The 13,969-nt window shown below is 32.5% G+C and overlaps 1 protein-coding gene across 1 annotated transcript in view; it reads right to left on the bottom strand.

The window, feature by feature from the left end:
• The window catches only part of Syn (synapsin), a 208,488-nt gene extending 194,963 nt beyond the window's left edge, over nt 1-13,525 (bottom strand). The window contains exon 1 of the mRNA XM_089238613.1: nt 13,429-13,525. Within this exon, the coding sequence (XP_089094739.1) occupies nt 13,429-13,525 (97 nt within the window). The remainder of the gene's footprint in view (nt 1-13,428) is intronic.
• Between the last annotated feature and the right edge of the window lie 444 nt (nt 13,526-13,969).

The following is a 13,969-nucleotide window of genomic DNA, read 5'->3' as shown; positions in this document are numbered from 1 at the left end:
AATTTCTTGACTGGAGGATATATATATATATTCAGGCACTAGATATATGAATTTCCACGTACGAGAGAAAGACGTAAACACGTATACATATTAAACAAATACTTTATATTTACTGAATATATGGATGGTACTGTTTATGTATATATATATATATATATATATATATATATAATTATACAAGCTGTCCCAAATTGTTTGCACAAAAGATATCTCTGCAACCGTTGACTTTAGAAGCATATTTTCAGCTACAAAAAGTTTTCAAATGACATGCAGTTACTAAGAATCTCAAAATTTATTTGAGGGGTCGTATATATAAAAAAGTGAAGAAATTAACCTTTTATGCAGCCCCCGTGTGCTAAAAGCTCCAATAATTGAAATGTAGATCCCGCTCTAAAAGTCGTTCCCAAAAACTGCATACCTTGAAATGCAATATTTATCGAGATATTAAATATTTAGTGCCCACAATCGACTAACGACTTTTAAAATGGGATAGCTAGAAAACGGTGACGCAATTCTTGCGGAATATAAATGTGCAAGGTCAGGAATTTCAGATACGTCATAAATGTTGCAAGGGGTTGAATAGTTATTAAAATTAAAAAAAATTAACTTTTTATATGGCCACCCTGTGTCCAAAAATCCGATTAGAAACTTGTTGCCTGTCTCTCCTGATGCCAACTAAAAAATCGCATTTCTAAGTGCAATATTCGCAGAGATATTTGAATTAAAAAATCGGAGGAAAGGTGGGAAAAACGAGTAGACAACGGGACGTGGCTTCGGTGGGATGTGATTCACCTAAATAGGCGGGAGCTCTGTGAGGTTTACGATAGGCTTAGGTCAGGTTTTTACTCTCAAACCACGTAGGGTAAAAAGATCCACGAGGGGAATGAGTCATGAAGAGAGAATTCATTTTTTAATATGTTTACATTGGAAGACCGCCGGTGTCGGGGGATATAATCGAAGTGTTCAAAATTTTCAACGGGGTGGATACATGAATTTTTAATACGCCGTCAATCGACTGCTTCGACAAGGAGCCACCAGTATCGTTTAGTAAGGAGCAATTCCAGATTGTGGTGTAGGAGGGAGTTTTTCTCTAATAAAGGTTTGTTAATAAATGGAATAGCTTACCTCCGGCGATTGTGAATTCTAACAGAATTGATATGTCTAAAAAGAAGTATGATAGACATAGTGGGGTAAATTGAGATGCGATCCGTACTTAGAACAAGACAACCATAAATATTTTTTATGTGTGGGCATTGTATTATGTTTTATCATTGTATATATAGTCTTTAGTTTTAATGATAGCATTTTTAATTTGGTTGCTGTATTTTAGAAATATATGACATCCCTATTTGTTATAGGCATCTTTTCTCAGCCACCTGGTTGGGCATTTTGCCTGTTGTGGTTTTGTATTTGTATATAACGCATCTTTCTTTACTTTCCTCTGACTTTAGAATTGAAATATCTACGAATATATATTATATATATCTACGAAATATCTATGCACTTAGAAACGTGGTTTATTTTGGCGGGCATCAGGAGAGCAAAACCTTTCTAACTAGGTTTTTGGGCACAATGGTGTCCGTATAAAAAGTTAATTTTTTTTTAATTTAATAACTATACTTCCCTCTTCAACATGAATGACGTATCTGAAATTCTTAACATCGCACATTTATATTCCGCAAGAATGACTTTAATATGTGTCACAGTTTTCTTGCTATCTCATTTTGAACACAGTCAGCCGATTGTGAGACACTCCGTATAATCACCATGTTTTGTCTACATCACGCAATTTTTCATTTGCTCAAAACTTGCCACTTTCGGTGACTGTACGCAAATAGAATGAACTCAACCATTTTATTTATTTATTCACAATAAATAACAATTACATTTTTTGACTATTATTTTGATCAGAATTTTTACAACTTTCAATACAATTTACTTTCTCAATTTGTGGCCCACACAATCATTGGTCATAAATGCTGAAAACTTCTAAGTCAAATATCTCCGTTAATATTGCACATTTAAAAATATAAAATTTTTTGTAAATGACTTCTCAGAGCCGCATTTACATTTCACCAACTGACAGTTTTAGCACGCAGGGTCCACATAAAAAGTTAATTCTTTTTGATGTATAAACGACCTCTTGGGAAATTTAAGACATTTTGAGTAACCGCACGCCATTTGAAAACTTTTTGTAATTCCAAGTATGCTTTTGAAGTCAACGGCTGCAGAGATATCCGCTGTGCAAACAATTTCGGGCAGCCCGTGAATAGTATTAATAAATTCCCCTGAAATACTAAAGCATTACAAAATAGATTTTATTTTTCCTTTCCAGCGTTGCTGATACTGTCTAGAATAATATGCTTTTATTTGAATTTTCAATTTGTAATAAATGCAATGTGTACATGCTTGATTTTTAGAATGTTTGTTGGACCAAGTCCAGGATTACACATATAAAACTTTGATAAAAGTCATTTTATAAAACTTGAAAAATGCAATCAATAAGCGTATCGGTTACATTCGAGCGAATGCACTATCGGGTTTTTTCGAGTTTTGTAAAAAATCTTTTATCAAACCTTTATATTGTAGTCCCGCCCGATCTAACACTCACGTCCAAGAGAAACTTGCTAGGATTTGCTTCTTTCCAGATTGGAAAGTCCTCAGAAAACCAATCTTTTTAGCACATTTTGGGGGTTGGGGAGTATCGAAAGCCCATTCAGCTTTAAATTGATGTAATCGAAGAAGATTAGTTTCGATTACTTGTGTGATGTAATGACATGTGCGAATAAAAGAAAAATCAAATAGTTGGATTAGGGAAATAGTAAAAAAAATATGCATAAAAAAAAAGAAACAAATGATGCGATTCAATATCAGATGAAAATGCTGTTCTCAGCTAATGACAAGCGTGTCTTACGTCGAATGGTATTTTTTTCTCTGAAATTGAACGATAAATTCCCCCATTCTGTTTTCTTTTTCGTAAGCACTCTCTCGAATAACGATTACCAAACTACTAATACTTAAGCTTTTCTGCCTTTTTTTTTACCTTTACTAAAAGAAGAGGCTGTTAATTTTTTTTCTGTTAATAATTAAATTTTCTTTCGTAAAGATAGAAATTTAATTTAAACTCGAGAATTTCGACAATTTAACTCTTCTTATATACTTAATAATTTTATTTTTTCGGGTTTTTCTTTTCTTTTTCTTGGCTGGTTTTTTTTATTATACCTGTTTGAGATCCCTCTGATTTCTTTCTCTGTACTTGTCATTTTGATGGGGAAAAAAATTGGGACAGCCGCAAATATATTCAATTTTGACGTGAATACGTTCTTTCTGCCTTGAATCACGGGGTACGTACTGACAGAATGAAATTAGTATCATTGGATTTGACTTTCGAATAGCTAACAGAAGTTACCAATGTCGTCTCTTTGCGTTGTCTCGAGATATAGCGTAAAACCTAAAATTTTGTTACGAATGCGGGCTTCGAGTCTGGTGCCCAGACTGAAAAGCGATTAAAACCAGGGTGATATCATTGGATTTATTTTAACGAGCTCTGCCCGCAGACATCCAAAACAGTGAGATATTCTGAATACTTCCTGAGATATGAGCGTTTAAATTATTTCGTCACGCAACCTTTTGCGAATGCACCCAGTATCGTCGGATGATTTAAAAGGCATATTCACGTCAAAAAAAAAAAAAAAAAAAAGTAATGAGACCTCTCGATGACGGACGTCCAAAGGACCGAAATATAATATTCTGTCCGCTACTGAGAAGCGTTCGTTAATTGGTTAGTGAAATACCATATTTCTCAGAATGGGGCAACATGGGTGTATGCGCCGCAGTATAGATTAATAACAGCAATTCAATTTAAAAAATTCAAGATCCAAAATTTTATGTGACTGGTAATAAGAAAGTAATAAAGATAAGAATATGTATCATAACGGAAAAAATAATAAAAATTATTAATAAAACATTACTGAAAGAAATTTCTGCCTAAAAATTTCGAGTGATCCAAAAAATTTTGCATGTTCTTTTAGGTTTAGGCGTGTCAGGCTCTTACAAAATGGCTTCCGACAGATATAAGCGAGAATAAAACACTGCATGATACAAAAAAAACTGATACACACATTTCTTGCTATTCATCAGGTGACTTACAGAAGTTAATTTTACATATGTCATCACAGGTAATGCTGCCATGTAACCAAGTGATGTTAGCGTTTAAGTAAATACAAATACAATGGCCACAACAGGCAAAATGCCCAACGAAGTGACTGATAAAATTCCCAGAAAAATGACAACCATATTTTTATGGGCATCTTTTTATCAGCCACCTCGTTGGGCATTTTGCCTGTTGTGGTGTTGTATTTGTATTTGTATTTGTATTTGTATAATTATATCAAAATACAGCAACCCAAAATAATAGCAATTATCACGAAAAAACTAATAATTATGATAAAATACTTTTAAAAATTATTATGATAATACACTAACCATAAAAAATTATACAATCGGACCCGGATTTAACGAACTCCAATTCAACAAATTTTTGTGAAATTCTGGTGAAAATAGAGGTCAAAGCTCTATTTCACAAATTAAAAACCTATATATGAAGAATATTTTTTGAACTATACTACAAAGCCAAAACCATAATCCTAACATTTAACGTCCCAGGAATTGACGTTCAGCCCTTCTTCAGAGTCAGAAAAAAGGGGGAAACAAAACTCTGCTGCTTTTTGAGTAAAGTAGACAATAAAGACATTCCGCTGATTACGAAGATTTCAGTAAAAAAATAAAATTACTTAAGTTGTCGTGCTTTGTCCTGACAAGTGAAGAATGGCGGATCACATCTGAAGAGAAAACGTTTTTCGATTAGCGAAAAAATGACAATTTCGACAGAATTTGATAAAAATGTTGAATTGTATCAAACAAACTTCTATCACGCAATTTTTCATGCATCCTGACTTTATTCTCACGTTTATGTATTTTTTTTAAATGGTGTCAGAAATGAGTTGTACCAGCAACTCCGAAAGTAAGTAGTTTTTAAAATTTGCAGTTGAGAGTGTGTTAATGCTCCTGATCAATTTGACCTCGATTTAACAAATAAAATTGTTGATTTCTTCCGATTCGTTAAATCGGAGTTTGACTGCAGTTATCTTATTTAAGTATGTGTGTGTGTGTGTGGATAGCTTCTCAATTATCTCAATATGAACATCGGTTTTTTTTAGTACCGTTAGCAAATAAATGTTTAAAATCACAGGTAATATTCACCATTAAGAGAAAGATGAACCTTGCAATGCACGAAAGCAATGAAAAACATGCATAAACAACGTTCAAAGCATAGCCGTATTTTATCCTTAATTTGCCGATCACCATCGAAGTGTTTTCAAATATTTATATATTCACCGATGTTGTGTCTTATGTAAAGATCTACTCAAACTTTAAAAAATAAATTTTATGTTACTTTAAATCTTCCCGTAGATAAATAAATTAAACTAGTGGTTGGAAAGGTATTGTCAAGAAAAATTTCAGAAACAAACTTAATTTTTTAATTTTTTCAAAAGCAAATTATAAAAACGTTTACTCAATTGATATATTTTCGTGCTCATTAATAACGAAACTCCCAACAACGCAAACAACTCGAATATATAAAATATGGCGATGATTTATTATTTACCACGCCTCATCCGAAAAAAAACGAAACGTACAAAATGAATGCATAGTTAGTTACAGTATCCCAATGAATTCTTATTTATTTTCCAGCATCACATATTCTCCTAAATCAATAACTTCCCCATGTGTGTGTTAATACTTTCTAAATAAATACGGTAAACATCGACTTTTAAATGTTACAATTATTATAGTAGATTCAAATAAAACAAAGCACAAACACGTTGGAAAATTGAGGATTTACTTTCTTTTGTTTTTGCATTCTTTGCGAAAATTCCGTTAACTTTAACGCGTTTCTTATTATTTTTTTATAGCTGATTGACGATCCGAAAGCCATTTTTATCCTCTTGTGTCTGACATCTAGTCAAGTTATCGTAAGCGACCAAAGGCTTAAAGATAATCTTTAGCAAAGCTAAAGAGAAAAGGAAAACAAATGCAGAATTGATGGCTTACAATCGGAAGTATTTGTTGGTTATTTTCAGGAAAATTGTATGTGGACTTTTTATTTTGTATTTTGCTGGAGAGAAAAAGAGATTCTCGCTCTAAAAATATCTCCCTTTTTTTTCTCCTTCTAAATAATCTTAGTTCAGAATTTTCTTATGGCTTCTTCCTATATATATGTATAAAATAAAGAAGGGAAGAAATCACACAAAATCGTTTCTAGTAAGACGATATATTCAGACGTTATTTTTATACCAAAAGTTTTGGCAACAATACTTTGCGTTCGTATCGATTTAAGTTCCCACTAAACGACAAAAAGTTCGAGGCACCTAAGTAGAAAAGAACGGTAGGAATACACTTTTCATACATTTCTTACAAGAAGAAATATCAGATTCTCAGGTAAAAAAATACGGGTTTATATATATAATGCGACTTTTGAAGATACTAAAAAGGAAAAGGACTATCCTCCTTTTATATTCGAACTCAATATTTACAACAAAGAATAGCCTTTTAAACATATTACACAGTTGTCAAACCATAAATACTATTACTACTTATAAAATGAATTACAAATATATGTACACAGATATTCCACTCTATTTTCGACATGGTTTATACAATATATTTTGCCCGTACGTGATTCGGGCAAATAAATATATTTTGCGATGGAAATAAAATAAAACGAGCATGGAAACATCAAATTTTTTATCGGTTTTGTGATATTACATTTTTTACATTTATCAACACGTGAAAATATAACCAGCATTACCCCCGATTGAATTCATCATCTTAGACAAGTGTTTAAGAATTATGTCCGATTAATTTGAATAATTCATTGTCGATCTATCGCATTCATAAATACGAGTGAGAAATTATATATAACCACTGATAAATATGAGAAATTCGTAATACAGGAATAAAATGTCTCAAAATTACTAAAGCGACAATTATGCATAATCACCGGATTTATCATTTTTACCGTAAAAAATATACATTCTATAATATATAATCATTTCTTAAAGGCTTTATTTGAGCATTTCATATATTTATATGAAACAATATTTTACAAAATATATATATATGTGTGTGTGTGTGTATACATATTATATATACATTATATATATATATATATATGTATACACACACACACACATTTGAAGAGTATGTTGCTCAGATCTTTCACTGTGTATTCCAGTGTTATTGAGTCCACAATATTATTGTATATAGACTGGTGGGTATTTTATCATCTTTTTGAACCCATTGTAGGATGAACCAGCACCTCCTGGAGAGGATCTCTATCTCTAGTAGATGCTGACAGTTCACCTAAAGCATCATGTCAGTATTAACAAATTACAATTTCTTCAGTTCTATTCAGGGGAATATTTTGCATTGGAAACGTCGCGTAATTTAGGTTATACGGAGGCCGCAAATATTGGCAGAATCAGTGAGAGCCGTTGAGCAACTCATTTTAATAAATGATTTAAGGAACGTACACACAGATGGTGTACCTGCATCATGTGAAAAACAGAGTGAACTGTCTCTGTAAACGCATATGTAATTCATCCCACAAGTAGTAACAGTGTTATGGTATTACGCTGCTACTGGTTTCGGACAATTCGTCTGTTGAGCAATACATCACTATATAGACCGTATGACTTAAATATACTGAATTATAGAAATTTTGGAACACACACAAAAAATTTCGAAAAATCTGCAGTAGTGTTGGAAAAAGCACTTGAAAAAATTGTCAAAAGCTGACCAAATCACATACAAAATTGTTCATTCGATGCTAATATCGTATTTCAAGTTACAAACATACTTACGGAATTTTAGTTTTTCCAAAAGCAAATCTCGATGTACCGCCCGTTTTCGAAGCTCAGACTTGACTAAATTTCAGGAGTAATTCTCAGTCCAGTTTCTGTGTGTGATTTATAAAGTAAAAATACTTAAAAAAATGTACTTATATATCATATAGTTTTTAATTAAATATATATACAAAATTCATAAATAAAAATTAAAAATCACATCTCTTTACTTGTTTTGAACAACATAAAGTACACTGAGGTAAGTGGAAGCCAATATGATTTGTAAAATTTAGTTAGCCTCTAGGACTGGTTTTCAGGATGAGTTGTTTTCTTACTTTATTTTTCAGTAAAAATGCGCTTACTGCTCTAGCTGCTCTTACAAGGGTATAAAAAGACTTCATATATAGTTATATTTGTTATATTTGTTATATACAGTTATATTTGTGATCACATTGCTCTCTACCTTTTGTGTGTGTTCTTTCTATTTAAACCATTTCTAAAAGTGCGAATTGTCCTTACATCGATATTGCGGTGTCAAATTCTTCCTTTCTTATTATTTTATCTGTCATTTTAATATAGCAATTATATTTCCTTAGGGAAAGTAGGAATTAAGAGGATTACACTTTCCCCGCGTATATCCTATGCTGGGGCAAGTGGAATCTAGCGAATTTGCGCCAACACCGTACCTACTTGCATTGGCTTCATCAATTGTGGTAGAAAACTGAAAAAAATGGGTAAAGCTTCTGAGTAAGCACAGGCTTCTTCAATAGATATAAAAGATGAGTTTCGAGAAATAGAGGAACGAAATTTCATAGACATAATGTCAAAAAACACTCCAGTAGCAGAGGTTGGTGAGTGGGTTCTCTTATCATTCTCATAAATAAAAAGTCAGTAAAGATATTTGTTGGGCAACTAACGGTAGTTAAGATTCGTCGGGAAAACAAATCAGTACTACGTCTACCTTTCAATTGCCCAATATTCAAGACAAAAGTATGTAAAGTATTAGAAGATAAATTTCTGTGATTTCTTTCCCCTCTCAAGTTTGATAATCTGGGAAAATTCACATTTCCTTTCACATTTGCCTTTTATAATGGGCTTCTATAATGTAATAATACAGTAATATAACAAATATTTACGTGGTATATTATATAGGTAAATATTTACGGGGGGGGAATATTATTACACATTGTGAGTTTTCTACGTACCGAAGTTATTTAACATTGGGAGTTTTCTGCATACTAAGATTGTTAATTACCTTTGTAGCTAAGAATAACAAAATGTTTAGGTTCAAATGGTGAATCATTTTTATGGTTCAAATAATGAATCATTTTTATGGTTCAAATAATGAATCATTTTTATGGTTCAAATAATGGATCATTTTTATGGTTCAAATAATGAATCATTTTTATGGTTCAAATAATGAATCATTCTTATGGTTCAAATAATGAATCATTTTTATGGTTCAAATGAATTTTTTCTCTTTGTGTACAGTTCTTTCATTCATGATCGTCATTTTGCGAATGATTTTAGAGCACAAATAGTCATACGTTCCACTTGCCTCACTCATCGCGGCAAGTGAATCCCTTCGCCGACGAAAAATAAAATTAATCTTGAAAAAAGAACAAAAGAAAATAGCTTAAAATATAAGCGCTAAAAAAGCATGATTCAAAAAACCTGCTGTCATATTTTTAAGAAGTTTCACTGACTTCTACAATGTAGGTGCTAGGTTGAATTTGCACTAATGAAAAAAAAAGCGGCTCCCCTCACCTTAGTGTAACTCAACTGTTCTAAATTTACAAAAAGAGAGGAATTACTATAATAGTTCTGAAAATTGGGAGAAAAAAAATGGCCGCAACCAATGAGAGATATTCAAACTGTTCACAGCGCAACTTGGAAATTGTTAAAAATAAAATCATTTTATTGAAATTATAATAAAAAACCTTCCCAAAGAGAATATTTTCTAAAAATTATATCATTCATTTTATGCAAGCAAATTCTAGTTAGAATAAAACCTGAAATTGAAAATGGATTCCCTACGGCCATGTTTACATGCGTCTACTGAGATTTGAACCCAGACCTATAAGACTGAATATTTGGTGCGCTAACGATTTAACTGCCAAATGGATCCAAACCATGCTTTCTTTTTGGCAGTGAAACAAACCCTATGTCTGATCAGAAACAGATTGAATAAGGAAAAGTTGGATGGAAAAAGGATATATACCTCAAATATATTATCATAATATTATTGCTGGACGTGTGCCAATAAGTAGCGTGATATGAAAGCGTAGTAAATAAAAAATAACGGATAGGGTGAACAAAAGCATCTACGAAGATAATATCTTGTGTCGCTAAACTGAAGCAGTAGACTATCTCAGGAGACAAGCCATTGCAGCTTCTTAAGCAAGAACGTGTTCTTTTCGCAGATTAAGTGAATGCGTTCCGGGAGCTCGAGTCACGTCTACCTGTTAACGTACAACCAAGAGAGCTGATGGAACATTGCTCACTTTATTCCTATTAGTTAACCACTTTTCCGAAGTACATCACACATACTATTCACTTTTTATTTTGACTGGGTTTTTTTTTTTTAACAAATATGTAATACAACCGCTACTCGACAATATTTCTAAAAAATAAACGATAAAAAAGTATTTTTCTAAAACATTTTGGTATATATTTACTTTCGTGATTTAATTTGAATGAATATATTGCCAGTTGACTAATTCGCGTCTAAAACATCCAGAACGTCTCGCGCGTTCGTGTAACATCAATTAATAAGACTAGCCACGAAAGAAAATAGCCATGCACGCTAGTTTATGATCAATAATCAAGGTTTACTCAAAAAAAACATCCGCCAAAGAAATTTCCATAAGCTGCACGAAAGATTTTGGAAACTGGGTCACCAGCATCATTTAGCTCAAGTACTTATCTTGAAAAGCGGTTAAACGTCGCTTTTTATGCCCAAGAATTTTCGGATATGAGTAAACTGCTCTATAAAACTTGACGATGCTCGCACTTCACCATTTCAAAGTTCATAAGCAGTGTTGTTAGGAACTCGCGTCCGTATAAGTACATACATAAGGTGTATGGCCTAAATGAAACAGGGATAACCTTTGAACTTGGGTTTTTCATCTTGGTTCTAACTTTGTAAATATTGTGAATTTTTCACGATATCAGCCAAAACTTTTACTCAATTCGAGGTGTATATATATATAACCGTCATCTTGAAAATAAATTTTTAGGTCACTTCATATTTACTAGTTAAGAGAAGTAAAATAATTATTTATATATTTTTTCTGGTTTTAAACGACCTTCATTTCTGAACTGCTTAAAGATGATTCCACAGCAATAATGATCGACGTACAAGAAAACAAACTTATTAGTGAACGGAGTTACCAACGCAAAAAGGTGACACATTCCTACAATTATTTAGCATAAGAATTTCTAAATCTCTTCAATTTTTTAGATTGAACTGCTACGTCTCTAGTGATTAATGTAATATCTGTGAATAGAGCGTTTTCAGGTTGTTCAGACAGTTGACTTTGATTCCCAATCATTTAATAATTGTTTTGTGAGTAATACAACTAACAACTGAATACGGGAAAATAAACACTGCTTTGTAGGAAGCACTCGAACCATTAAATCAATAAAAAAATTTAAAACAATATAACAACGTAACAATAAACAACAAAACATATTCGCGTGTTACTCCTAATACCATGGCGAGCCACTTTTGACATACGTACGGCGAGTTGACCACACCTATTGCAAACGGTATGCTGTAAAACTAATCGAGCCTTTGCTTCCACGCGTTTTCGGAATACACTTAAGGAATTCAGAAATATTAGGGTACCTATTTAGAGCGATTTAAATATTTTTATCGAACGAAATTTTATTAAAAATTGGTAAATTGGTGGTTGCAGTTATCAAGATGATGCTAATAACATGAAAGATGCCATCAACGTTTGGCAAATGAAAAATGCCTTTCAACATCTTCCGACGACAGTGGTTAAGTAGCCTAACTAAGCATTTGTGCAACAGCTTACTTGACTGAGATAAGGATCGGCTCCATGTTGTTTTCTCGAATCCAAATAAACCGAAACTTTAATTACCCGGAATGTGTCCTCAGCTAAGCTTAGAGATCAAACAGCAAAGAACACAAATCTCGTTAAGAGGATACCCGTCGTGTTTCGGTAAGAGATTGCAGAAAAAAACAGTTTTTGTTCAATATTAGTGAAAAAATGGGCTATAAATACTCTTTCAAATAAAATTCTTTTGAGCTATTTTATGTTCTGGGGAAAACAAATGTCTGCAAGAAAAATTATGTTCATAATTTTTGAATATTTTATGTTTAGAAATTTATTAAAAACTATTTATTCCATTTCATACATTCTAATAATTATAAAAAAAGTACAACAAATTGCTCGGTTAACACAAAAAACGTTTCACTGCACAGGAAATTACAAACACCCACGAAGGTTTCAATAACTTTGTTGTTGAGAATTCTAAAAACATTAATTTCCAAGCAAACAGTGAGATAGAAGAAGGTTAAATACGTAGTTATTTTTACTAAATGTCGTAGAGCCATCTGGTGGATTTCCGTCACGTACATACTCGGTGGCTTACCACAAAATATACTTAGCCAAAATGGTTGATAAGATGTCATTATGTCAACGTAAATATTTTCTGAAATCCCACGTGGACAAAGAGAGTGCACAAGTAATTCTGCTTAAAACTTGGTAGTGTGATTCGTACTACATAGTACAGTATCTGCTTTATATTGTATATGTTACGGTAAATGTGATAAATCCAGTTATTATGCATAATTACCGACGATTTTGGTAAGTTTGATAAATTTTGCGAATTTATCACATTTACCGGTGATTATGTATATTTCCCAGCTCGTATTGTTAAATATGATAAACCGTCAGTTAATTTCTTAAATTTACCGGGCATTTTGCCAGTCTAGTATGATGGATTTGATCGGTGATGTTGATTATGTCAAAAAATATTGATGAATGAGAAGAAACTAATATTGCATGACTGGTAATAGTTTATGCGTTTTTATCCTTATAACACTTATTTTAATTTAATTTTTATGGCAAATATGTCTGGTGCACTAATAACATACGGGAGAAACTGATATGTGGTTGAATTTAAGTGTTATTTCCACGCGCGCGCGCATGATTTCTTCCACATTTACCATACTTACAAACTTCAATCAGGAACTTAATCACCGGTAAAAGTGATAAATGCAGGAAAATTTATCAAACTTACCGAGACGATTGGTTATTATAAATAATTGCCGGTTGTTATGCATAATTACCTATTATAACATTTACCGTAATATATATTTATCCTATTTTAACGTCTATAAGAAATCCCTGATTTTTTTACAGTAAAATTTGGACAAAACAAACACAAACTTTCATCAAAGATATTTTTTATTTTAAAATATAAAAACAAAGATATTCTTTATTCATCTTTGAAACCACACACACACACACATTACATTTCTCATTACTCTCATCTGATACATCATAATCAGCTACATCAACTAGTTCATTGTTATCATCAGAGTCAGTCTCATCGTAAATTGCATCATCCGCAGTCAGTACCATCCATGTTGTTGTTGCTTATGGCGCACTTTTCAAAGGCCCCTTTACTCTTTCTTTATTTTATACTTCATACCATTCCATGACTTCTTCGCCCAACTGCAAACTTCACGAACTGTTGGCTACCTCGCTTTTCCTGTTGGTGTTTGGTTGGAGTCAAGATCTTGCATTTATTTGCTTCATTCCTCTCTCATGAGTTACCTTGAAGAATTTGTTGATACTGATTGATCTCCATGGTTTGAATTTGGTTTGTAAGGCCACCAGGAATAACTGCCAGTTGAGTTTCTTATGTTTTTGCCAACTTTTTGTTTCATCTGTTAAGTGTGTACCAAAATAGCTGGTGACAGATCAATGCTAAAATACTACAGTGGTGGAAGAAATGATACAGTCAGGTAAAAAATGGCGATAAAAAAAAAAGTAACAGTCAAAATTTTTCAAATTTTTTATCAG

Source organism: Pholcus phalangioides, unplaced genomic scaffold, assembly GCF_987345545.1.
Source record: "Pholcus phalangioides strain wild (caught in Gottingen) unplaced genomic scaffold, Ppha-v1.0 ptg000011l_1, whole genome shotgun sequence".
In the NCBI taxonomy this organism is placed as follows: domain Eukaryota; kingdom Metazoa; phylum Arthropoda; class Arachnida; order Araneae; family Pholcidae; genus Pholcus; species Pholcus phalangioides.
Note: the sequence above shows the minus strand (reverse complement) of the source record. Positions and strands in the feature narration are given on the sequence as shown.